This window comes from Eublepharis macularius, chromosome 4 (genome assembly GCF_028583425.1).
Source record: "Eublepharis macularius isolate TG4126 chromosome 4, MPM_Emac_v1.0, whole genome shotgun sequence".
Classification (NCBI taxonomy): Eukaryota; Metazoa; Chordata; class Lepidosauria; order Squamata; family Eublepharidae; genus Eublepharis; species Eublepharis macularius.
The window spans coordinates 172,595,496-172,619,304 of record NC_072793.1 but is presented as its reverse complement, the minus strand read 5'-3'; the positions used below and the strand labels follow the sequence as shown (position 1 = coordinate 172,619,304).

The window sequence follows — 23,809 nt, the reverse complement described above, 5'->3', positions numbered from 1 at the left end:
TGGTGGCCCCCACCTTATGGAACAGCCTACCTGAAGAGGTCAAGCACTCCCAGCCGCCTGACTTTCTAAAATGATGCAAAACTGAATTATTCAAGAGGGACTTTTACTCAGGTAGAAAAGCTGTACTGTAAGGAAATGGTCTTATAGACATGCATCCATAAAGAGAAAGAGACCATAGATTTTACTGCTATGTGCTACTATGTACTGTCTGTTGCTTTAAATATGATCCAACTGTGTAGTTCTCTGTTGTTTAATATGCTAATACTCTGTTTCAGCATTCCTTCAACTCTGTGTATTGGATTTCTGTTGGTTTTACATCTTTGCAAATTTGCCTTTTTATAGCATACTTACATTGTTTATTATTATTATTAATTAGTTTTATATCCCACCCTCCCCACAAGCGGGCTCAGGACAGGTCACAACATCATAAAACCATAGGTTTTTTATAGATACACACACAATAAATAACAGTTAAAATAATAAAACAACAAAATCAATACATATCATTTTAGGTAGCACAATAGATGGAGTGGAACAAAACAGGCAAGGGAGCAGCAGGATAGTTCACCAGTTTATTGAAATTTCCTTTAAATTGACTGTACTTCCTATCACTGTGTAATCTGCCTGGTATCTCGGTGAGAAAATGGAATATAAATAAAATATACAAACCAATAAGCAAATAGCCAGGAGTCACCATAATTCAGTTGTGACACACAAACATTAGGAAGAACTTCCTGACAGCTGGAGAGGTTCCTCAGTGGAACATGCCTCCTCAAGAGATGATGGGCTGTCCTTCCTAGGAGGTTTTTAAGAAGAGGCAAGACGGCCACACGACAGCAAGAATTATTCCGCTACTCAGTATGAATTTAGGCAGAGCATGAGAGGACAGGAAGGGATGAAGCCATGCTAGGCTTTCTTGGCCCTTTCTTATATGCCCAGGGTAATGGCAATTGTCATTCTGGAATTTACCTCCAGGCTAGATTGGCTAGGGATCCTGGAGGTTTTTCGCCTTCCTCTGGGTATAGAGCAGGCGTCACTGGGAGAGTGGGGGCAGGTAGCTGTGAATTTCCTGCATAATACAGGGGGTTGGAATAAGTGACCCTTGGGGAGCCTTCCAGCTCTATCTTTCTATATATAGTACAGCCACACCAGAGTAGGTATGCTGCAGCTGGTGGATTCTCAGTACTTGGCTTTTAATATCTGCAACATCTCATGAATTAAGAATTATGAAATAAATTACATGGTTTTATTCACTTTCTAAGTTTTTAAGCAAATTTATGCAACATAATTCCACAATCCAACCACTTCTATGGTTTCTCCTCACTGTGAATTCTTTGATGGGAAGTAAGGTTTCCACTCTTACTAAAGCATCTTCCACACTCCAGGCACTTATATGGTTTCTCTCCTGTGTGAATTCGTTGATGGGAAATAAGGTGTCCACTCTGAGTGAAGCTTTTTCCACACTCCATACATTGATATGGTTTCTCCCCTGAGTGAATCCTTTTATGGGAGGTAAGGTTTCCACTCTCACTGAAGCTTTTTCCACACTCAAGGCATTTATATGCTTTCTCTCCTGTGTGAATTCTTTGATGGCGTGTAAGGTGTCCACTCTCACTGAAGCTTTTTCCACACTCCAGGCATTTATATGGTTTCTCCCCTGAGTGAATTCTTTGATGGGAAATAAGGTTTCCACTCTTACTAAAGCTTCTTCCACACTCTAGGCATTTGTATGGTTTCTCTCCTGTGTGAATTCGTTGATGGGAAGTAAGGTGTCCACCGTGAATGAACCTCTTTCCACATTCGAGACATTTATATGGTTTCTCCCCTGTGTGTATTCTTTCATGGCAAGTAAGGTGTGAATTCTGACTAAAAGTTTTTCCACACTCCAGGCATTTATATGGTTTCTCCCCCATGTGAACTCTTAGATGGGAAGCAAGGCTTCCACTGTCACTGAATATTTTACCACATTCAATACATTTATATTTCTTCTCCCCTGCGTGCATTCTTTGATGACGAATAAGGTGTCCAGTCTGCGTGAAACTTTTCCCACATTCCAGGCATTTAAATGGTTTCTCCCCTGTGTGAATTCTCTTATGCGAATTAAGGTGTGCACTTTGATTAAAGCTTTTTCCACACTCCATGCATTCATATAGTTTCTTCCCTGCGAGAAGTCTTTTGTGGGAAGTTAGGGTATATTTCTGCTCAGAGATTATACCACACTTCAGGCTTTTATGCATTCTCTTTATGTTATGGGTGTTCCAATGAATATGAATGCCTGATTTTTCAGGATTGTTTTTGTTGCTTGCAGGGGTCATATTCCTATTCTCTTCTTTGTATATTTTTGGAATGAGTGGAATTTCATGAGAGTCATCATCATTTGAAAGAACAGAAGTACTCCTCCATTTACACGGGTGTTTCCCTTCCTGCTTCCTCAGAGCATTATAATACTCAAACTTCTCATTTATATCTAAGTATGCCTGTCTTGTCTCCATCACTGGATGTTCTTTCTTTTCTTTCACTGATTCCCACATACCTCCTGGGGAAAAAAGACAAACTTGGTATGAATATGTTTTTTTAAAAAACTGAACTTGCAGATTAGGCAATGAGCTAAACTAAGTGCTGTAAGCAATGAAAGAGTTCTAAGACTTGGTATCTTTACACATCTTCAAAATTCTTTTTGAGAATCTGGTCCTGTGACCTACTAGCACTTAATTGGTACAATAGTTGAAACAGAGATCATCTCTGACCCAAACTATAAGCCAGAAGAGCAGCCCCAAAATCTAGCCATAAGAGATGGCATTGGGGTGATGCGGTGTGAATTTTCTGCCTGTGGTGTTGACCCGCAACGTTCCCCCTGCCGTAACTAGAACAACCTCTTGCAGAATGAGGAGTCAGCTCAGAACTGACAATTGTTTGAGAACTGGGGGCAGAGCTGCATGCCCCAGCTTGGAGCAGAATTCATCAGAGTCAAGGTGTTAGAAAGCGGACAGTAGTCTGGCAAAAAAGAAGTGAAACCTAAGAGTTTAGCAGGAGAGAAAGAGACAACGACCGAGACTCATGGTCATGCAAGTAGACCCCTGAAGACTGCCATGTAGATTAATATCTGCAATGGGGACAGAAGTAGTGAGTGCATGCTTCATACGTGCAGCTCTTGGCTTTCAGGGAACAGGTTTTTCCCCTTGAGGCTAGGGATGCCAGCCTGGAAAAGCTAAGATAGAGAGGTATGTGGGTGAGACCGTAGGGGCCTGCTAGAACCTTTCCTCCACTGTGCTGATAGGTCTGCTGCTGTCAAGGGAGAACGAGAGTCTAGAAGTTGGAGGGCACCTGGGTGAGGAGGGAGCAAATCATCTCTTAAAAGGGACCCCTTCTTTACAGAGGCCCATTCTCCTCTAGCACCAACAATACCCCCCTGGGCTTTTGGCAGTGAGAGATTCAGCCATTAGGAGTATTTTTAGCTGCAGCTATGACAGCCATTGTAACCAAATGGGGATTAGCCTGCCTGGTGTGAAGGCTGCGGACATCAGACACTGGCTGATTAACTGATTATCTAGTGCAGGGGAGGGCTCTGCAGCCATGGTACGTTTTGACACCAATGACATTGGGATATGTAGCCCTGTGGTCATGGAGGATAATCCGATTGGTAGGATTATCATGGAGGATAAAGCAGAAGGCTAAATGTCAGGACCTCAGTGGAAGCAATCTCTGAATTGCTACTGTTGGTTCTGTAGCCAAGGCCAGCTAGATTGGTACAGGTTAGGGGTCTCAATGCCTGGATGAGAAAGTTGTAGAGGAAGATAGAGGAAAAACAAATATATAATGAGAAGTGCTGGAAATGTGCAACAGACATGCAAAAAGGCAAGAAAATATTGGATAGAGAACATGGATAAATGCAAAAGATATTAAAACTTAACTTGTGATAGATAAACAAATGTTATTAAATATTTTACCATGCAATATTACAAAAATACACAGTGAATTATTTAAGTATATACAGTGATGGAGGCAGAAAAATGGAAGGCAGTAAAATGCCCAGACCGGATGGAATGGAAGAGTAAATTAAATGAATATGCGACAATGGCAAAATTAACTTTTTAAATAGATAATAGACCAACTTCAGAATATCAAGAAAAATTGGACATTTTAAAATTCTATAGCTGAACATCAAGAACCCCTCCAACAGAACAGGTGTTCAAATCTGTCCCCCCTTCCTTCTGCCAGGAACTGATGAGCATCCTTCCCCCCATCCCCCCCCCCATCCCTTTAGCTGGTTTGGGGAACTGAAACAGCTTCCTGACTAGATGCAACTGGCTGTTTACATGCCGTTAATAGCATCTAATAGCATGTTAACTGTCTGTTAATAGCAAGAAATGAATCCTGACCAGTGTTTAAGATAACAGTGAGAAAGGCAGGATTTCCTCTGCCAGATGTTGAATCCATTTCAACACTGTCCACAGCTGGTGCGAGAGGTGGGGTGAGTAGGAGATAAAATGGATTCACATAAACGCTGTCTGGAGTTTTTTTGGTTCAGGTCTCTACAGTCAACCACATGCTTTCTAAGCAAAGGGCCCCGGATCAATCCTTGACATCTCCAGGATGGAGAATTTCTTAGGAAACAGAGTAGGGAAAGGGCCTTGCAAGAGAGTCCCTGCCACTCCAAGATGGGAAGACACCATGAGACCTGGAGAAATCTGCTGTGTGGGGAGGTCAACAGGATTCACATGAACACTGCCTGCATTTCTGTTGGTTCTTGTCCCTGCAGTAAAATTATATGCTTTGCAGGTACACCGTTCCAGGCATCTCAAGCAAAGGGATCTCAGGGCAAACAGGGCTGGGAAACAGCCTTGCCTGAAATCCCCTACCGTTTGCAGAGGACAAGACTGGTCTAGATCTGGAAAAGGTGACTTGTCTCGGGAGAAGGAAGTCAACAACTGTCTTCTCTTCGAGACCCACAGCCACAATTTCAGCCTTCACAATTCATCAAAGCCCTTTTGAGAAGAAACTGGGAGAAAGGAGAAGGCTACCGAAATCCTGACCAGATCTTGGAAGGAAGGGCAGGCAACACAGCCCCATGGCTGATCTAGGCACTTACCCGCCAATCCCTCCTTTTCGTCACAGCGCAGGGGAAACCGCTCGCTCTCCTCTTCCAGCCAGGATATGAGGTCAGGGTTGGCAATCACAGGTCCTTTCACTGAGGGGGATGGGAAAGTATTATGATTCTTCCATTGGTCATAAATCCAACAATTCCAACCCTGCAGACTCTGCCCCTCCAGAAATACAAAATTGCTAAAATACAAGGTTTTTAAAAACAGAAAATTGGGCTGGGGTGTGTGTAGAGCCAAGAATAATCTATCTGGCCCTGGAAGTTCTGTTCCTACTCCCTGTCAAGATAAGGTGGAAATGCCAGCTGAGAACTCAAGTGTCTCAAGAAGCCCACAAAGTTCCCTTCACATCCACATCTCAGCCCAGACTGGTCAGCCATTGATACCAGGGGAGACAGCTTGACCACATCTTTCCACATCAGGGAACTCCTTACAGTCACTCCTCACAGCAGTAAAGAGACAGTCCAGAAGAGAAGGATCCTTACCCAGAGAGGCCACATTCCTAAAATTCTCCTGCATGACTTCCTTGTAGAGAGCCCTCTGGGCTGGGTGCAGCAGGCTCCACTCCTCCTGGGAGAAATACACAGCCACCTCCTCAAAGGACACCCCACGCTGGAAGAAGGAGGGAAAGTATTTCTTTACATCATGGGGATACTGTTCCATGGTGGGGGTGGAGAAAAAATTGAGACAGTAAATTAATACTGAAAGACAAGCTGAAAGAGGAGGGGAGACGAACCCTCTGTGGATCTTTGGTTAATTTAATTTATTGAATTTCTAACCCACCCTCCCCAACTAGCAGTCTCAAGGCGGGTAACAACATTGTTAAAATACAATAATAAATACTATATAAAATTAATAGTACAGTACCAAATACAAAATACAATTTATTTTATTTTTTTAAATAATTTTATTAACTTTCAAGCAACATAAAAAAAACCCACCATCTAGGCCACAGACATAACATTCAAAGTTCCAAAAGGGAATCGAGAAAGAAAAACACATGTAATAGAAGAAAAAGGATAAGAGTTTTTTTTAAAAGGAGAAAAAAATAAAAAGAAAGAAAACACTAAACAGGTAATGCTGAATCAACCTATTAACAGAGGACTTTTCAAGTTTATCTTGTACTACAGAGAACTCAGAGAGGAAAATTTTAATGGCTTTTTTGCCTTTTTTCTAGAGCATATTCCATGTATGCTACAAATCTAATCTGTTTTCCACAGTTTGAGGAAGGGTTCAGTTATGTTCCATAAAAATCCAACATTCTAGCATTATCTTTGACTCTGGCTTCTGACCCTCAACGGGGCATTACTCACGCCAGTTCTGAGGGTCAGGAATCTGGAGGTGATCTTAGATGCCTCCCTGAAAATGGAGGTTCAGGTCACAGTGGTTCCCAGGTCCTCTTTCTTCCATCTTCAACAGCTTGTCCCTTATCTTTCAACCCATGATTTAACTACAGTGATCCAAGCAATGGTCAACTGTAGGTTGGATTATTGTAACGTGCTCTACGCAGGGCTTCCCTTGAATCTGATTCGGCAGTTGCAGCTGGTTCAAAATGCAGTGCTACGTGTCACCATCAGAGTGCCAAGTGGTGCACATATAATACTGGAATTGCGCCAGCTGCATTGGCTAACAGTGGAGTACCGAATCAGATTCAAGGTTTTGGCATTGACCTATAAAGCCCTATGCAGACTGGGACCAACGCATCTACGGGACCGCTTCTCCCCATACGTGCCACAGAGGATGCTCTGGTCAGGAGGAAAACAGCTATTGGTGGTCCCTGGCCCCAGGGAGGACCGCCTGGCCTCGACCAGAGCCAGGGCCTTTTTGGTCCTGGCTCCAACCTGGTGGAACTCTCTGTCTAATGAGACCATGGCCTCACAGGACTTATTATTCTTTTGCCAGGCTTGTAAGATAGAAATGTTCTGCCAGGTGTATGGTTGAGGCCAGGCTAGGCCTCCCACCAACCTAAAAAGAGAAGGAGATTTTTTTTAAGTGGGTGGTTTGCCTTCTATTAGTTGATTGCTGTCATCTTGTGAATTTTAAGTATTTATATTGTTTGATTGTTTTGTTTTTAACTGTGTTAAAGTATAAATTTACATGTACGTTTTATTGGATATAATCCGCCCTGAGCCTGCCTGTACAGGGAGGGCAGAATAAAAATGGAAAATAATAAATATTTTGGGACGTTAATTTTTCTGCCGTTACAATTTGCTGTAATTCAGAGTACCAAAGATGCACCGATAAAGATTCTGCCGACTTCCAACACTTTGCTGTACTTTTACGCGCTGCCATCAGCATCAACACTATTAGCTCCTTGGATGACACTTTTTGATTTTGTTCCCCTGAGATTGTTAATAGGGCCAGTGCTGGTGTGGCACAGATAACTTGATGTGTGATATTTTCCATTTCTATGAATATTTTTTCCCAGAATTTTGACTCTATCGGGCATGACCACCATGTATGAATATAGTCGCCTTGCTGACCACAATTTCTTCAACAGTTTACATTGTTTGTGTATTCTGGCAAGATGTACCAGGGTGAGGGTCCCTCCTCCCAGTCTTCCTCGGGGGCATCTTCAGACCATGGGGCCTGTCCTCATTAGTAGGGTGTGAGCTGCCTTGTGGGGAAGAGGCCAGAGATGTCTATTTGGTAAAGGACTAAATCCTTTTCTGGGGAAAATTCATTCTAGGCTACTATTTCTCAGTCCTTGCTTGGGATTCTCTACATCCTCTGCCCTAAGCAGGGGGTGACGTTTTCCTGCCTCCCCAGTGGGCACCTCGTCATCTTCTGGGGCCAGAACAAGGGGAAGGAGCCGGATCCTCTGAGCCTCCCAAGAGAGAAGGAAGCCTCCCTGCCCTCCCCTGCACATCTCTCCCCATGACTCCCCCTCCCCACCATACCTGAGCAGGCTGCATGGCGGCTCTTTTCGCTTCACTGCATGGAGGAGATGGTGGAGAAGCCATCAAGGGGGTCTTTCTGCTGCAACCTGAGTAAAGGAAGAAAGAAAAGGGAAACTTTATGGGGGGCACAGGCTTTTTCTGAACCAGTACCTTCAGAGAATCTCTCTCTGGCTTTGCTTTAGGGCACAATTCAATATTGCATTTGATCGAGGAAGGCTCAGGAGTGTTTGGCCCCACATCCCTCTCCCCAACTCAGCTGTTATTTATGGGGCGAGGACCCAGCTTCATTGTTGATCTGTCCCAGAATGGATTGCCAGCTAGGGCAGAAAACCTCCCTGCACAGAGAAAGCTAGCAAAGCAGGAGGAACGTTTGAGTCCTCTCTGCCTGAGTTTGCCTTGATGACTTTCTGTGGCAGGGAGACTTTAACAGACGGACGAATCTCAAAACATGGTCCTCCACCCGCAGTCTCAAATGAAGTCATCTTGAGCCTGCCAGTGGGAAAAAGGTGCCTTAAATAAAGCAGGAAATTTCCTCAGGTCAGTTCCTCCTCGTTTGCCTGCAGGTATGAATCAGGCCTGAGACTGAGTGCCAAACTACAAGTGATGTCTGACACTAGTTGGACACTTGTCAGCTTCCCTCAAGTTTTGATGGGAAATACAGGCATCTTGGTCTTGCAGCTTGGCTCTCCGACTGCTGTCCAACGGACTTTTCAACTGTCACTCATCCAACATTCCGCCAAGCTGCCTACATTTCCCATCAAAACTTGAGGGAAGCTGACAAGTGTCCAACCTGTGTCACTCGTCACTTGTAGTTCCGCTCTCAGATTTACCCAAGGGCCAGACAGGGATTGTGTTGCTTTTCTTCCATCCAGCACTGCGTGTTGACCCTGCAGAGACCTTGGAATTCTGGTTAATAGACTAGGGGAGTCTAGTCTCTTTATATTAAAAAAGTGAGGCAAGAAAGGGGGGGGGGGGTCCGAGAACTCGCTCTCAGCAAACGGACAGGATGTGGTTTGGGAATCCGATGGGGAAGGAGCAGGGTGAGGGCGGGGGCTTCTGGGGCCAGGCTCAAAAGCAGACCCCCACCCATATCTTTCTCACTCCTCCTGCTGTTCCCCAGCCTGGCCCATCGCCCCCTCCCCAGCCCAAAGGGCAAGAAGGTCGCCTCGCCATCCCTGCCTCCAGCGGGTTTTTTCTTCCCGGCGCCTCTTCGGGGATTTCTTCGGTTTTGCACAAAGCGGCTCTTCCTGGTTTGGAGGCAGGAGGAGGAAAGGGGGGAGTCTCTCTTCCTCTCTCCCTCTCAGCCCCTCCTGCCTGCCCACTTTGGATCTTGCATTGCAGCTCCCCCAACAATATCTCCCCCCGTTCCCAAACCCCTTTGAGCTCACCAGAATGACCCCCCAGCCATGCACGAACTCAGAGACGCTTTGCAAAGGGGGAGGAGCAGGAAATGGCGATCCCCCCCCCCATGTTCCTCTCTAGGCCAGAAGACTCTGTCCCTGTAACCCTTGGAGAGCCTCGCAGCCGTGAATGGTAGAAAAGCGAAGGGAGTCCCTGGGGGGGGGGGGCCGTGCTGCTCTGCAGTGGAAGGGCAGGGCTGGAGTCCCGCGGTGCCCCACAGACCACCAAGATTTCCGGGGGACGCTTTCCAGAGGCAGAGCTCCCTTCTGCATCATGGCAAACCCTGGGAGCAAAGGAGGCAAAGGGCCAGCGAGAAGTGTTACTTCACATCCAGTAAGATGTGATATCACAAGGAACGCGGCTACTTTGTTCCTGTTTTATTGGGAGAGTACGAAATCTAAATAAATAAAAGCCTCAGTCCCTCCATCCATCAGTGGCATGCCAAAAAGAAGCCACGAATCTATGGCCACTGGCTTCCGGAAGATCGTGGGAATTTCTGTAGCAAACATGAAAGGAATTGGACCGGCCTGCTACAAAGTTCCCCCCAGATGTCCTTTGTATTTCCAGTGGAAGCAAAGGTTTCACTCCCACTCCCTCCCCCACCAGCCCGGAATGTGCAGACAGCACAGCACATTGTGGGTGGGAAATAACAGCTTCCCTGACCTGTCACAGCATCCGTGGCGTAACAGTTCAAATGCCATCCTGGGATCGAGGAGATCCAGGTTCGAATCCCCCCTCCGCCATGGAAGGCTGCTGGCTGGCTTAGGGCCTTCACACCCTCTCAACCAGACCTATGGCACACAATTGTTGTTTTGAGAATGAAACGGAGGGCAGGGGACGGATGTAGGCTGCTCCAGGTGCCTGTTCAGGAGAAAGATGGCGCTCCACCCATCATTTCCCCTTTTTTCTATAATACACCTCATTCTTATGAAGATATTTGTTGGCTTTCTTAGAACAATACTTTTCTTTCGGATATTTCTTTGAATCTCTTCCCTATGTGCCAGTTTGCCTGGGCATTACATTGTTTTCTATAAAGTATTTTCCAAGTTTCTCGCCCTGCTAATTTGTTATTGGCTGCTTCCACACACATTGGATAATCCACTTTCAATACTTTTTAGTGAACATTTGAAACTGATTTTCCATATTCATAGATGCAGAGGAGTTAGCTGTGTTAGTCTGTGGTAGTAAAATCAAAAAGAGTCCAGTAGCACCTTTAAGACTAACCAATTTTATTGTAGCATAAGCTTTCGAGAATCAAGTTCTCTTCGTCAGATGCCTGATACAGAGACTGGTCAAATACAGAAGAGCTTATGCTACAATAAAATTGGTTAGTCTTAAAGGTGCTACTGGACTTTTTTTGATTTTCCATGTGTGGAACAAAAAACCCACTTCCAAAGGATTGCAAAAGTGCATTGAAAGTGCATTATTCAACGTGTGTGGAAATGGCCATTGTGTTATGTTATGAGGGAAGACGTAGATTAGAAAATGCTGGATTTTCTGGCAACATGTGACAAAAGACTCTTTCCAAAACGCTAAATCACTGGGAAATGTCTTTGAACAGCTGCAACTTTCAAAGCTTGTTTTCCGAACCCATTTAATAACTAAGTTTAACAACAGCCACCCTTCAAAATTTAGGTGTACCAAGAGGATAACAGCAGGACAGACATTCCAGTGGAAAGCACCGAAAGAGCCAGTTGGATTCCTGCCCAACCTAGTGGAGGAAGAGGTTCTTACCAGCTAGTTTTGCAACCTCATGATGGCTGATTCCACACACGTTGGATAATGCACTTTCAATGCACTTTATCAATCGTTTGAGGTGGATTTTTTGTTCCGCACACAATAAAATCTGTTCCAAATGATCTATAAAGAGGATTGGAAGTGCATTATCCAACGTGTGCGGAATCACTCAATGTCAGTCTGAACATCTGACAATTCAACTGCTACGTACCCTTTCGGAACACTAAATGCTGAACAGCATTTGAGAATTTTCTTTGGTAACAAAACTCTATGTTTAGGCTTGACATTAGTTGCGCTCCTTAATTCCCACCCAGCCTGCAAAGTACAACTGACATTTGAAAGTCTAGCTATCCCCGCTCTTCTTTTTCAATAGAAATATATACTGCCCACAGGACAAAGGAAGAATAAAGATCAACCACAACACAACCTTGTATGCTGCTGCTATAGAGTTTTTGGTAGCAATTTCTGTGCACTAACCTACCAGAAAGAGCCTCATTGATTATATGTCCTCGATTTTGATTATATTGCATTGATTAGCACTATGTAATCCCTCTTGGGTCTCAGTGAGAAAGGCACTGTAAATAAATTTAACAACAATTCTGTGCCGAACTAATAAATAAATAGGCAGGGCTTGTAGGGAGAGGGTTAGAACCTGGAAAGATTTTAGAACAAATCCTCCAACAGTCAGTACTTGAGCATTTAAAGAAGTGATTACTAAGAACCAGCATCGATTTCTCAAGAACATGTCATTTCAGACTAACCTTATCTCCTTTTTTGAGAGAGTAATTACTTTGGTGGATCAGAGGAATGCTGTGGACATGGTATCTTGATTTCAGTTAAGACTTGATAAGGTTTCGTGTGATATTCTGGTTGACAAGTTGGGAAAACGTGGTTCAGTTCCTACTCCTGTTGGATGGATTTGTAACTAGTTGAAGGAGCTGGATGTGTTTAGCCTGGAGAGGAGGTGGCTGAGAGGTGATAGGATAGCCCTCTTCAAGTATTTTCAGGGGTATCACCGAGAGGATGGGAAGGCAGCATGGTATAGACAGATATGGTCAGATGTCCGAAGCTAAGCAGAGTCAATACTTGGATAGGAGACCCCCTAGGAAGACTCTGCTGAGGAAAGCAACGGCAGGTAAGGGCGAACCACCTCTGATTCACTCTTGCCTTGAAAGCCCCAGCAGAATTTGCCATAGTTCAGTTGTGAGGTGGCACTTCTCTCTCTCTCTCTCTCTCTCTCTCTCTCTCTCTCACACACACACACACACACACACACACACACACACAAACAGAAGAACGTTCAGCTAAACATTAAGAATAACTTCCTGACAGCTGGAGAGGTTCCTCAGTGGGATATGCCTCCTCAAGAGGTGATGGGCTCTCCTTCCTAGGTTTTTAAGAAGACGCTAGATGGGCACGTGACAGCAAGGATTAAGAGTGGTGAGCTGCAGTACTGCAGTCCAAGCTCTGCTCACGACCTGAGTTCAGTCCTGGTGGAAGTCAGGTTCAGGTGGCTGGCTCAAGGTTGACTCGGCCTTCCATCTTTCCGAGGTTGGTAAAATGAGTACCCAAGTTCCTGGGGGTAAAGCGTAGATGACTGGGGAAGGCAATGGCAAACCACCCTGTAACAAAAAATCCTGCCAAGAAAATGTCGTGATGCAACAACCCCCATGGGTTGACTCAGTGCTAGCACCTTTATCTTTTTACAGTATCATTTTTGGCAGATCATGAGAGAAAGGGCAGGAAGGAAGAAATCTGAGCTAAACTCTCATGGTCCTTTCTTACATGCCCAGGGTAATGCCAATAGGCATTTTGGGGTCAGGAATTTTCCTCCAGGCCAGATTGGCCAGGGATCCTGGAAGTTTTTTTCCCTTTCTCTGGGCACAGAGCTGGGGGTCACTGAGGGAGTAGGGGGAGGTAGCTGTGAATTTCCCGCATTGTGCAGGGGTTGGCCCTTGGGGAGGCTTCCGGTTCTACTTTCTATGTATAACACAGCCACACCAGAGTAGCTATGCTGTGTCTGATGGGCTCTCAGTACTTGGCTTTTAATCTCTGCAACATTTTAAGAAATTTTGAGGAATTATACTGAATTATAAAATAAATTACACAATTTATGCACTGCTTTCCAAATTCTTAAGCAAATTTATTTGATGTAACATCCTTCCAGACTCCAAGGATTTCTACGGTTTCTCCCCCACACTCCAGGCACTTATATGGCTCCTCTCCTGTGTGAATTCGTTGATGGGAAATAAGGTGTCCATTCTGACAGTAACATTTTCCACGCTCCAGACATTTCTCCAGTTTTCCCCCTGTTGGTGGGAAGTAAAGCTATCATCCTCACCGAAGCTTTTACCATAATCAATACCTTTATATTTCTTCTCCCCTGTATGCATTTTTTGATGGCGTGTAAGGTGTCCACTCTGAGTGAAGCTTTTCCCACACATCAAGCATTTATATGGTTTCTCCCCAGTGTGAATTCTCTGATGGGAAGAAAGGCTTCCACTCTCACTGAAACATTTTCCACACTCCCGACATGTGTATGGTTTCTCCCCTGTGTGTACTCTTTGATGGCGCATAAGGTGTGCACTCTCACTGAAGTTTTTTCCACACTCCAGGCATTTATATGGTTTCTCGCCTGAGTGAATTCTTTTATGTGAAGAAAGGTTTCCACTCTCACTGAAACTTTTCCCACACTCCTGGCATTTATATGGTTTCTCCCCTGTGTGCATTCTTTGATGGCGTGTAAGGCGTGCACTCTCACTAAAGTCTTTTCCACACTCCGGGCATTTATATGGTTTCTCCCCTGAGTGAATTTTTTGATGGGAAGTAAGGTGTCCACTCTTGCTAAAGCTTCTTCCACACTCCAGGCATTTATATGGTTTCTCTCCTGTGTGAATTCGTAGATGGGAAGTAAGGTGTCCACTGTTAATGAACCTCTTTCCACACTCGAGACATTTATATGGTTTCTCCCCTGTGTGCATTCTTTCATGGCAAGTAAGGTTTCCACTCTGACTGAAGCTTTTCCCACACTCCAAGCACTGATATGGCTTTTCACCTCTGTGTATTCTTTGATGGACACTAAGTTTTTCACTCTGACTGAAACTTTTCCCACACTCTACGCATTTATATGGTTTCTCACCTGTGTGAATTCTTTGGTGGACAATAAGGATTCCACTCTGCCTGAAGCTTTTCCCACACTCCATGCATTTAAATGGTTTCTCTCCTGTGTGAATTCTTTGGTGGACAATAAGATTTCCACTCTTATTGAAATTTTTCCCACACTCCAGGCATCTATATAGTTTCTTCTTTGTGAGAATTCTTTTGTGGGAAATTAGGGTATGATTCTGCCCAAAGATGATACCACACTTCAGGCTTTTATGCATTCTCTTTACGTTATGGGTGTTCCAATGTATATGAATGTCTGGTTTTTCAAGATTTTTGTTGTTGTTTGCAGGGTGCATATTCCTATTCTCTTCTTTGTATATTTTTGGAATAAATGGAATTTCATGAGAATCATCGTCATTGGGAAAAACAGAAATCTTCCTCCATTTACACAGATGTTTCTTCTCCTGCTTCCTCAGGGCATCACAATATTCAAAGTTCTCATTTATATCTGAATATGTATGTCTTGACTCCGTCACTGGATGTTCTTTCTTTTCTTTCACTGATTCCCACATACCTCCTGGGAAAAAAAGACAAACTTGGTATGAATATGGTTAGAAAAACAGAACTCGCAAATTAGGTAATGAACTAAACTAAGTGCTATAAGCAATGGAAGAGTTCTAAGACGTGGTGTCCTTATACACCTTCAAAATTCTTTTTGGGGAATCTGGTCCTGTGACATACAAGATGATCTTGACCAATCTGGTGTTTGTAGCAATCATACAGAAAATAGCACTTAATTGGTATGTTTATTGGAACAGAGATCATCTCTGACCCATACCGTAAGCCAGAAGAGCAGCTCCAAAACGTAGCCATGCCAGTGAATTTGTGACTGGGGGATGATGGCATTGGGGTGATGCGGTGTGAATTTTCTGCCTGTGGTGTTGACTTGCAACATTCTCCCTGCTGTAACTAGAATGACCTCCTGCTGAATGCGGGGAGTCAGCTGAGACCCCGCTATTGTTTGAGAAGTGGGGGCAGAGCTGCATGCCCCAGCTTGGAACAGAGTCCAGCAGAGTCGCACCTCTAGAAAGTAGCAGTCTGTGGGGTGGCTGAAGAGTGCTGGCAACAAAGAAAGTTAAACATTGAAGTTTAGCAGGAGAGTAAGAGACACCCACTGAGACTCATGGTCATTTGCATAGATCCCGAAGACTGCCATATGGATGATTATCTGTAAAGGGGGGGGGGCAGAAGTAGTGAGTGTGTGCTTAATGCATGCAGCTCTTGGCTTTCAGGGAACAGGTTTGACCCCTTGAGGCTAGGGCTGTCAACCTGGAGAAGCTAAGAGAGATGGGACCATAGGGACCTGTTAGAACCTTTCCACTGCTGAGCTGATAGGTCCACTGCTGTCATAGAGAATAAAGGTCTCAAGATTGGTGGGCATCTGGGTGAAGAGGGAGCAAATATTCTCTTAGGAGGGACTCCTTCTTGACATCATGACCCAATATCCTCTGGCACCAACAATACTCACTGGGCTTTTGGCAGTGGCTTATGACAGTCATTGTAATCACATGGTGATTGACCTGCCTGGTGTGAAGGTTGCAGACATTACACACTGTCTAGAAAAACTGACAGCTAGTGTAGGGGAGGGCTTCGTGGCCAGGGTGCATTTTTAAAACAATGGCACTGGGAAACGTAGTCATGTGGTTATGGAAGCAGAAGGCGATTCGGTTTCGTTTTCTCAGCCATGCCGGACGCTCCTCTCGGCTGGTCCGGGAGGAAACGACCGGGCACCCTGACCGGGCGGCTGATCCGTAAGGATTAGCCCCCAGGACTCCCAGGGAGGGAGCCAGGGTCCGGGACGCGGCGGGAAGAACTCCCCGAAATCAATGCGGGGGGGGAATTGCCCGTTTGTCCCTATGGAGGCCGGCAGATGTGCGCGGCGCCTCGAGTGCCGCCGGGCAACGAGAAACGGCAAGTAAAAGAAACAGGCGGAAGCCTGTAAACAAGCGAATCCCTTCTGTTCTATAAGCGTTTGTGAAGGAGAGGTTGATCTGAAGAAGACTCGCTCTTCCCCTTCGTGGAGTTCCAGAATTTTGTTGGCGCCCCCCCCCCCCCCAAAATGGCAGCAAAGAAGCAAAGTCCCGCTCTCGGTAAGTCAATCTCGGCCACCTTGCAGAAAGGGGAGTCGCTCGAAGAGTTGGTGCGCAGGGCGGTGGTGGAAGCCATAAAACCCTTTGTTGACAAGCTGAACGAAACTGATCAAAGGGTGGGCTTAATTGAAAGCGAGGTGAAAACCATTAAGGCAGCAGCGGGGGGGGGCAGAAAAGTCTGCTCTGGAAAGTGCGTCACTTGTGAAGGCTACAAAAAAGGAGCTGAAGTTGGTGGAGAACCAACTGATCGGGCTACAGGTGGAACGAACGCAGACAATTTTGCGTCTCCAAAACGTGAAAGAGGAGGAAAATGAGGATCTGTGGGATTTGGTCTCGGAACTACTGGCGACACCCGCGAGGACGACTAAAGAAGAGGTTAAAAGCGCCATTTTGGAGGTCCGTCGGGCTTCTTCAAAATATGCAACAAAGCGACAGTTGCCTCGTGAGATCATTATTGACTTTTCAACTAAAAAGATTCGGGACACCATCCTATATAACTCATACAATGCGGATTTGGACTTTATGGGTTTGAAAGTCAAGATTTTGAAGGACGTTCCATTTCTAGTCCGGAAACGGCGTTTTAAATATAAAAAGTTTGCAGCTCTTCTGAGGGACCATGGAATAAAGTACAAATGGTTATTCCCGGAAGGAATATGGTTCAGATATAAAGATCAGGCCTATAAGATATTATCAGAAGATCAACTAAAGGATTTTGAGAATAAAAACCCAGAACTCTGCTGCACCAAGAACGAAGAAAAGGAGGAGCCGGAGGGGGGGGGGGGAGGAGAGCATCGCAACAGCAGTTGCACAGAGAGAGTTGCGTCCGGGACCTAGAAGGGGGAGGAAAGTTTAATCAGAATTTGAAATGTTTATTTTCTGTATGATTAACCACTCCATCATTATTCTATGGAGCTATTTTTGTATTATGACAGTATGAAGGGAAACATTGAAGTGTAGTGTTTAGTGTTTGTAGTTCATTCCCCCCCCTTTTTCTTTTTCCACCCCCCTTTGTCCTTTCCCTCTCCCCTTTCCTTGTGATAGTCTGGTGTAGTGTTTTGTAGTTATGAAAAATAAAAAAAATTATATATAAAAAAAAAAAAAGGAAGCAGAAGGCTAAAGGCCAGAACCACAGAGGAAACATTCTCAGAATTGCTACTGGTTCCGTGGGCATGGCCATCAAAACTGGTACAGATTAGGGGTCTCAATGTCTGGATGAGAAGGCTGTGCCAGAAGATATATCAAAAACAAATAAAGACTATAATAAGAAGTGCTGGAAATGTCAGAATACAAATGCAACATTTTATCACATATGATGGACATGCAAAAAGGCAAGAAAATAATGGATAGAGATACATGGAGAAACGCAAAAGATATTAAAACTTAAGCTCAGCTGTTATCAGGAGCAAGGAGGAACAAGAATATCACTCTTGTCCTGCAGTCACTCCATGGGCTATCTATTAGTTACTGGGCTCAGTTCAAAGTATTAACTCTCACATACAAGCCTCTTCCTGTCATACTTGAAGTTGGGACACTAGATGCAGAACAGACACGTCTTTACCCAATGAGTAATTAAATGGTAGAATTCATTGCCTGAGGACAAAGATGATTGTAAAAGGGTATTAAGCAGACCTACGGAGGAGAGGTCCACCAATGACCACTTTTCCTGGTGACGGAAGGGAGCCTTCATATCCACAGGCAGAAAGCCCCTGAATACCAGAGAAGGAAGGCAGAATCAAGGAAGGGCTTCAGCCACTGTGGCCGGCTTCTTTGGCCCTCCAGAGGAACTGGTTGGCTGCTGTGCAAAACCAGATGGACCTTTGGTGTGACCTCTTCTTATATTGTTAACCAGAGAGGGGCAACCCCGAATTTGGGAGCACAGCCCACACCCTCTCTCCTAGAATGGCAAAGGAGCAGATATCAACCCCCCCCCCCCAAAGGCTTTGGTCCAGCATCTTTTTTTAGCAACTAAACATAGAAAGAAAGCAAGAAGGGGGGGGATTAAAGGTCAAGACGGCATTCCAAAAGAGAAGCCAGCCTCAGAAGTGAAGAATCACTCCAGAGTCGCCTCAGCAGTAGAAAGAGTGGCAGCTTTCAAGATGGCATCACCACTGAAGGGAGAAGCACTCCTGCCTCCTACAACAGCCAGCTGTCCACCAGGAGCCTGTGCTGCATCCGCCTCAGCTCTGGGCCAGCCTGGCTGCCCCTCCGACACAACTGGTGCTCGACCTGCCCCTCCCCCTTTTCTCCTGCTAGAGTACCTGCTGAGCAGCCCCCCTCCCCATCCCTTTAGCAGGTTTGGGGAACTGAAACAGCTTCCTGACTGGATGCAACCAGCAGTTAACTGCAAGAAAAGATTCCTGACCAGTGCTTAAAATAACACTGAGAAAGCCAGGATTTCCTGTGCCGGAAGTTGAAACAATTACAACACTGATGGTTGTTGTGGGTTTTCCGGGCTGTATTGCCGTGGTCTTGGCATTGTAGTTCCTGACGTTTCGCCAGCAGCTGTGGCTGGCATCTTCGGAGGTGTAGCACCAAAAGACAGAGATCTCTCAGTGTCACCTCTGCCTTTTGGTGCTACACCTCTGAAGATGCCAGCCACAGCTGCTGGCGAAACATCAGGAACTACAATGCCAAGACCACGGCAATACAGCCCGGAAAACCCACAACAACCATCGTTCTCCGGCCGTGAAAGCCTTCGACAATACATCAATTACAACACTGTCCTCAGCTGGTTTGTGGGGGTGGGGGGAGAAGGTTTAATGCCTGGAGTTGTTTCAGGTCATGTCTCTGCAGTCAAGCATGTGCTTTCTAAGCAAAGGCCCTTTAATCAATCCTTGCCATCTCCAATATAAAGAATATCTTAGAAAACGCAGCAGGGAAAGGGCCTTGAAAGAGAGCCCTTGACACTCCGAGATCAGAGAGACTGGAAAAACCTGCTGCACTGGGAGATTAAGTGGGTTCACATGAACAATGTCTGCAGTTCTGTTGGGTCATGTCCCTGCAGTAAAGTCACATGCTTTGCAGGTAAACAAATCCAGGATGAAGCAAAAGGCTTTAGTAGCAAAATTCCATACAGCTGCATTCCGATTGGCCATGTTGTTGAGCTGGCCAATCAGGATTCCCCTACAGACTAATGAACTAGCGAATAGGGTTTCTGGATACTGGCGTTTGCTATTGGTTGAGTATTATTGTGGGTGTGTTTTGGTGGGGAGTTGAGTGTTCTATAACTGCTGTTTTTTAATGTTTGCCCTTGCATGGTGATGTTCCTGTTAATAAAAGGGTTACTGGAAATCACTTGAACTGTTGTACCCACTATATAATAACTGGCATCTCAAATAAAAAGATCTCAAGGGAAACAGGGCTGGGAAACAGGACTGGAGAGGACAGGACTGGACTAGACCTAGAAAAGGTGATTTGTCTCTGGAGAAGGAAGTCGCCTACTGTCCTATCTTTCAAAAAGAGTCCAGTAGCACCTTTAAGACTAACCAATTTTATTGTAGCATACGCTTTCGAGAATCAAGTTCTCTTCGTCAGATGCATGGTACAGTTTCTGTACCATGCATCTGACGAAGAGAACATGATTCTCGAAAGCTTATGCTACAATAAAATTGGTTAGTCTTAAAGGTGCTACTGGACTCTTTTTGATTTTGCTACCACAGACTAACACAGCTAACTCCTCTGCATCTATGTCCTCTCTTTGAGACCCACGCCCATCATTTCAGCCTTCACAAATCCTTCAAGCTCTTTTTTGGAGAAGAAACTGGGAGAAAAGAGAAGGCCACAGAAATCCACGAGCCCTTGGAAGGAAGCGCAGGCAACTTAATCGTATTGCAGATTGGAGCACCTACCTGCCATTCCCTCCTCTTTGTCACAGTCCAAGGGAAACCTCTCATTTTCCTCTTCCAGCCAGGATATGAGGTCAGGTTTGGCCATTGGAGGTCCTTTCACTGAGGGGGAAGGGACAGAATTATGATCCTTCGGATGCCCATAACTCCAGCATTTCCAACCTAGTTGACTTAAGTGTCATGAGAAGCCAACAAAGTTCCCTTAACAACCACATCTCAGCCCAGAGAGATCAGCAACTGAGACCAGGAGAGACAATTTGATCAGGGACCTCTTTACAGTCACAGCAGTAAACAGACAGCCCAGGAAGAAACGATGCTTACCCAGGGAGGCCACGTTCCCAAAATTCTCTAGCATGACTTCTTTGTAGAGAGCTCTCTGGGCTGGGCTCAGCAGGCTCCACTCCCCTTGGGTGAAACGCACAGCCACCTCTTCAAAGGACACGTCGTTCTGGAAGAAGAAGGAAGCATTTCTTTACATCATGGGAATGCTGCTCAATGAGGGGGTGGGACAAAAAATGGAGATGGCAAATTACTACTGAAAGACCAGCAGAAAGAGGAGGGGAGAAGCCCCCCTCCATGGACCTATAGCTCCCTCCTCCCTGTCTTGCTTGGGGGTATCTTGGGGCTGGGGTGGGGGGACCTGTCCTCATTAGCAGAGTGTGAGCTGCCTTGTGGGGAAGAGGACAGAGATCTCTGTTTAGTAAAGGACCAAACCTTTTTCGGGGGGAAATTCATTGTCAGTACTGTTTCTGCATCCTCCCAGGTGACCGTTTTCCTGCTTCCGCAGTAGGCAGCCATGACATCTTCCAGCACCAGAACCAAGGGGCCTCGTCCTCTGAGTTTCCCAACGGAGAAGGAAACCTCCCTGCCCTCCCCTGCACACCTCCCCCATGACACCCCCTCCCCACTGTACCTGAGCAGGCTGCATAGTGGCTCTTTTTGCTTCACCGCATGGAGAAGATGGTGCAGAAGCCATCAAGGGGGTCTTTCTGCTGCTGCCTGGGAAGGAGAGAAAGAAAAAGGGAAACCATTTTCGGGCACCAGTAATTTCAGTGAATCTCCGGATTCGATTTGGGGCAATCTTCAAAATCCTGCATTTGATCTAGGAAGGCTCAAGAATGTTTGCCCCCACATCACCCCCCAGACCAGCCATTCTTTATGGGGTGAGGATCCAACTTCATTATTCATCTATCCCTCTGCCCTCCTGGCCATTTTCCCTCCCAGCCCCTACAAATCCATTTCCGAATGATGAATCCCTGACTGTGCCAGGAGTCTGTACAGAGAAAGCGAGCAGAGCAGGAAAAATATTTTGGTCCTCTCTGTCTGTGCTTGCCTTGATGACTTTCTATGGCAGGGAGACTTTAACAGATGGAAGAATCCCAAAACATGGTCCTCTACCCTCAGTCTCAAATGAAGTCACCTTGAGTCCACCTGCCAGGAAAAGGTGCCTTAAATAAAATAGTAAAACTCCTAACGTCAGTTCCTCCTCATTTGCTTGCATGTATGAATCAGGCCTGAGGCACAGATTTACCCAAAGGCCAGACAGGGATTGTGTTGCTTCTCTTCAGTCTAGCACTGTTGACCCTACAGAGACCCAGCGATTCTGAGCCTACATAGCCCTCCCTCCTCTTTGCAAATGCCCAGTGAAGTATTTTAGTTATCACCCAACTTTTTTTTACTAAAACTTGAAGTGGGAAACAAAATTCACCAATTCAATAGAAACAGTAAAAGATATAAAATAAGCATTGTAAGAAGATGCGATTGCCAAGACAGAAGATAAAACTCTTAGTGGCCCTCCTACCTGATTGTGCATATGTGTTTGGTTCTACTGTATTTATTTATGTATTTCAAATCTTTTCATACCTGTTGTTCACTGCCCCTAGTTGGGTGGCCTAGAAATGTTTTAAATAAATCAAATAATAATAATAAAGGCGAGACAAGACCTATAAAAAATGTGAAATCGCATTGCTAAAACTGGAGAAAGAAGCGCTCAGCCCAAGAAGAGCAAACAGCACAGCGCCTTTTTCCTTTGTGAAAGCGGCTTCCGGACAAAAATCCATTTATATAAAAAGGGGAGGGCGCGCCTCTAGCTCGCATTCCTTGTTGCAAAGAGCAAAGAGGGGGATGTGGTTTGGGAGCGCAAAGAAGGTGGAGGAGGAGGGGGAAGGAGGAAAGCCCTGCTGGGGCCAGGCTGAAAGGAGCCCCCCCCCCAATATCCTTCTCACTCCTCGTGCTGCTCCCCAGCCTGGCCCATCGCCCCCTCCCCAGTCCGAAAGACCACGAAAGTCCCTTCGCTATTCCTGCCTCCTGCGGGTCTTTCTTCCCCGGCGCCTCTTCGGGGATTTCTTCGGCTTTGCACAAAGCGGCTCTTTCTGATCTGGGGTGGGGAAGGGAGAGGGAAGGGGGGGGGGTCTCTCTCGCTCTCTTTCTCGGCTCCTCCTGCCTGTCCGCTTTGGGGCATGCATTGCAACCCCCTCCTCAATATCCCCCCAAGCCCTTTTGAGCTCACCAGAAGGGCCCCCCAGCCATGCACGAATTCACAGGCGAGGGGGGAGGAGCAGGAAATGGCGATTCCCCCCCCCCCCTCACGCTCCCCTCTAGGACAGCAGACTCTGTCACTTTAACCCTTGGAGAACCCAGCAGTAGTGAAACGCCTTGGGCAGGTGGAGAGGCAAGAGGGGTCTGGGGAGGGTTGGCAAGTAGGGGACAATGGGGGTCTCGGGAGGGCTGAGATGCAGAAGGCGTCTGGGAGGGCTGACAGGCAGGAGAGGTCCGGGAGGGTTGGCAGGGAGGGGGCAAGAGGGGTCTGGGGAGGGCTGAGACACAGGGTGGCGACGCGCCCACCACCCTGTGAGTCCCGCTGGAGCTGGGGAGGCCGGGCTGCGGCAGGGCTGGGGTGGTGGGCGGTTTGCGCCCCCACCCCACCCCTGCCCCAGCTCAGCCAAAAGCACGCCTGCAAGCTCCGGTGGAGCCGGGGTGTGGGTGAAGCACCCGCCGCCCTCTGAGCCCTGCTGGAGCCGCGCTGCTCTCGGTGGCACCAGGGTGGAGCTCGCAGGGCGGCGGACGCCTCACTCTGGCCCCTCGCCCTGGCTCCACCGAGCCCGGCTTGCCCCGGTTCTAGTCGGAGCGAAGAGGCAGTGATGTGGGGGACGCAATGGAAGGAAATGGAGGGGTGCGCATATTGGATCCTGCCCTGAATAACAGGCAAAAGGCAGGCAGAGGTTGAGTTTGGCGGGGGGGGGGGGAGGGATGCATCCAACCTGCCCCCCCTCCCACGCCCGACTAGGTGCTGCTCATCCACCGCCCTGCTCCCAAATCAAGACTTTCCCCCTCCCTCTCTGCAGGGGGCAGGTCTCAAAACCTTCCCCTTTGAATTGGGGTGGGGTGGATCTTGAATCTTTGAGGGATGGCGCAGTCTAAACATCAGGAACCAGCAAAGTTGAGCGGCCAAGAAAACATAAGATATAAAAGAAAGTCAATTATTGATTGCACAGCGCTTAAAGGATTCAAAACCATGGGACAATGTTAAATACCTTGAGACCTACACAAAACTGTTGGAACATATACAAGAA

At 46.3% G+C, this 23,809-nt stretch overlaps 1 protein-coding gene across 2 annotated transcripts; it reads right to left on the bottom strand.

Annotated features, from left to right (window-relative positions):
- Positions 1-576: 576 nt before the first annotated feature.
- LOC129328721 (zinc finger protein 420-like) lies at positions 577-22,795 on the bottom strand. 2 transcript variants are annotated; one of them, XM_054977974.1, is made up of 6 exons: positions 22,747-22,772; positions 21,151-21,232; positions 20,559-20,685; positions 20,241-20,339; positions 13,503-14,819; positions 577-1,918 (listed from the first exon to the last, which is right to left on the bottom strand). In XM_054977974.1, exons 1-6 carry the CDS (start codon positions 22,764-22,766, stop codon positions 1,308-1,310), a joined length of 2,256 nt encoding a protein of 751 aa, XP_054833949.1. In that variant the 5' UTR covers positions 22,767-22,772; the 3' UTR covers positions 577-1,307. The 2 variants fall into 2 exon arrangements, with proteins under 2 accessions (XP_054833949.1, XP_054833948.1); XM_054977973.1 differs by lacking the exon at positions 577-1,918 and having other exon boundaries at positions 13,307-14,819; positions 21,151-21,236; positions 22,747-22,795.
- Between the last annotated feature and the right edge of the window lie 1,014 nt (positions 22,796-23,809).

Coding starts and splice junctions, on each gene's coding strand:
- LOC129328721 (XM_054977974.1), bottom strand. CDS start 22,766: ATGGCTGGGGGGCCCTTCTG. Junction 14,820..20,240: donor CAAAGAGGAGGGAATGGCAG/GTAGGTGCTCCA, acceptor TTTTTTTCCCAG/GAGGTATGTGGGAATCAGTG. Junction 1,919..13,502: donor AGGGGAGAAGAAATATAAAG/GTATTGATTATG, acceptor CCCATCTAAGAG/TTCACATGGGGGAGAAACCA.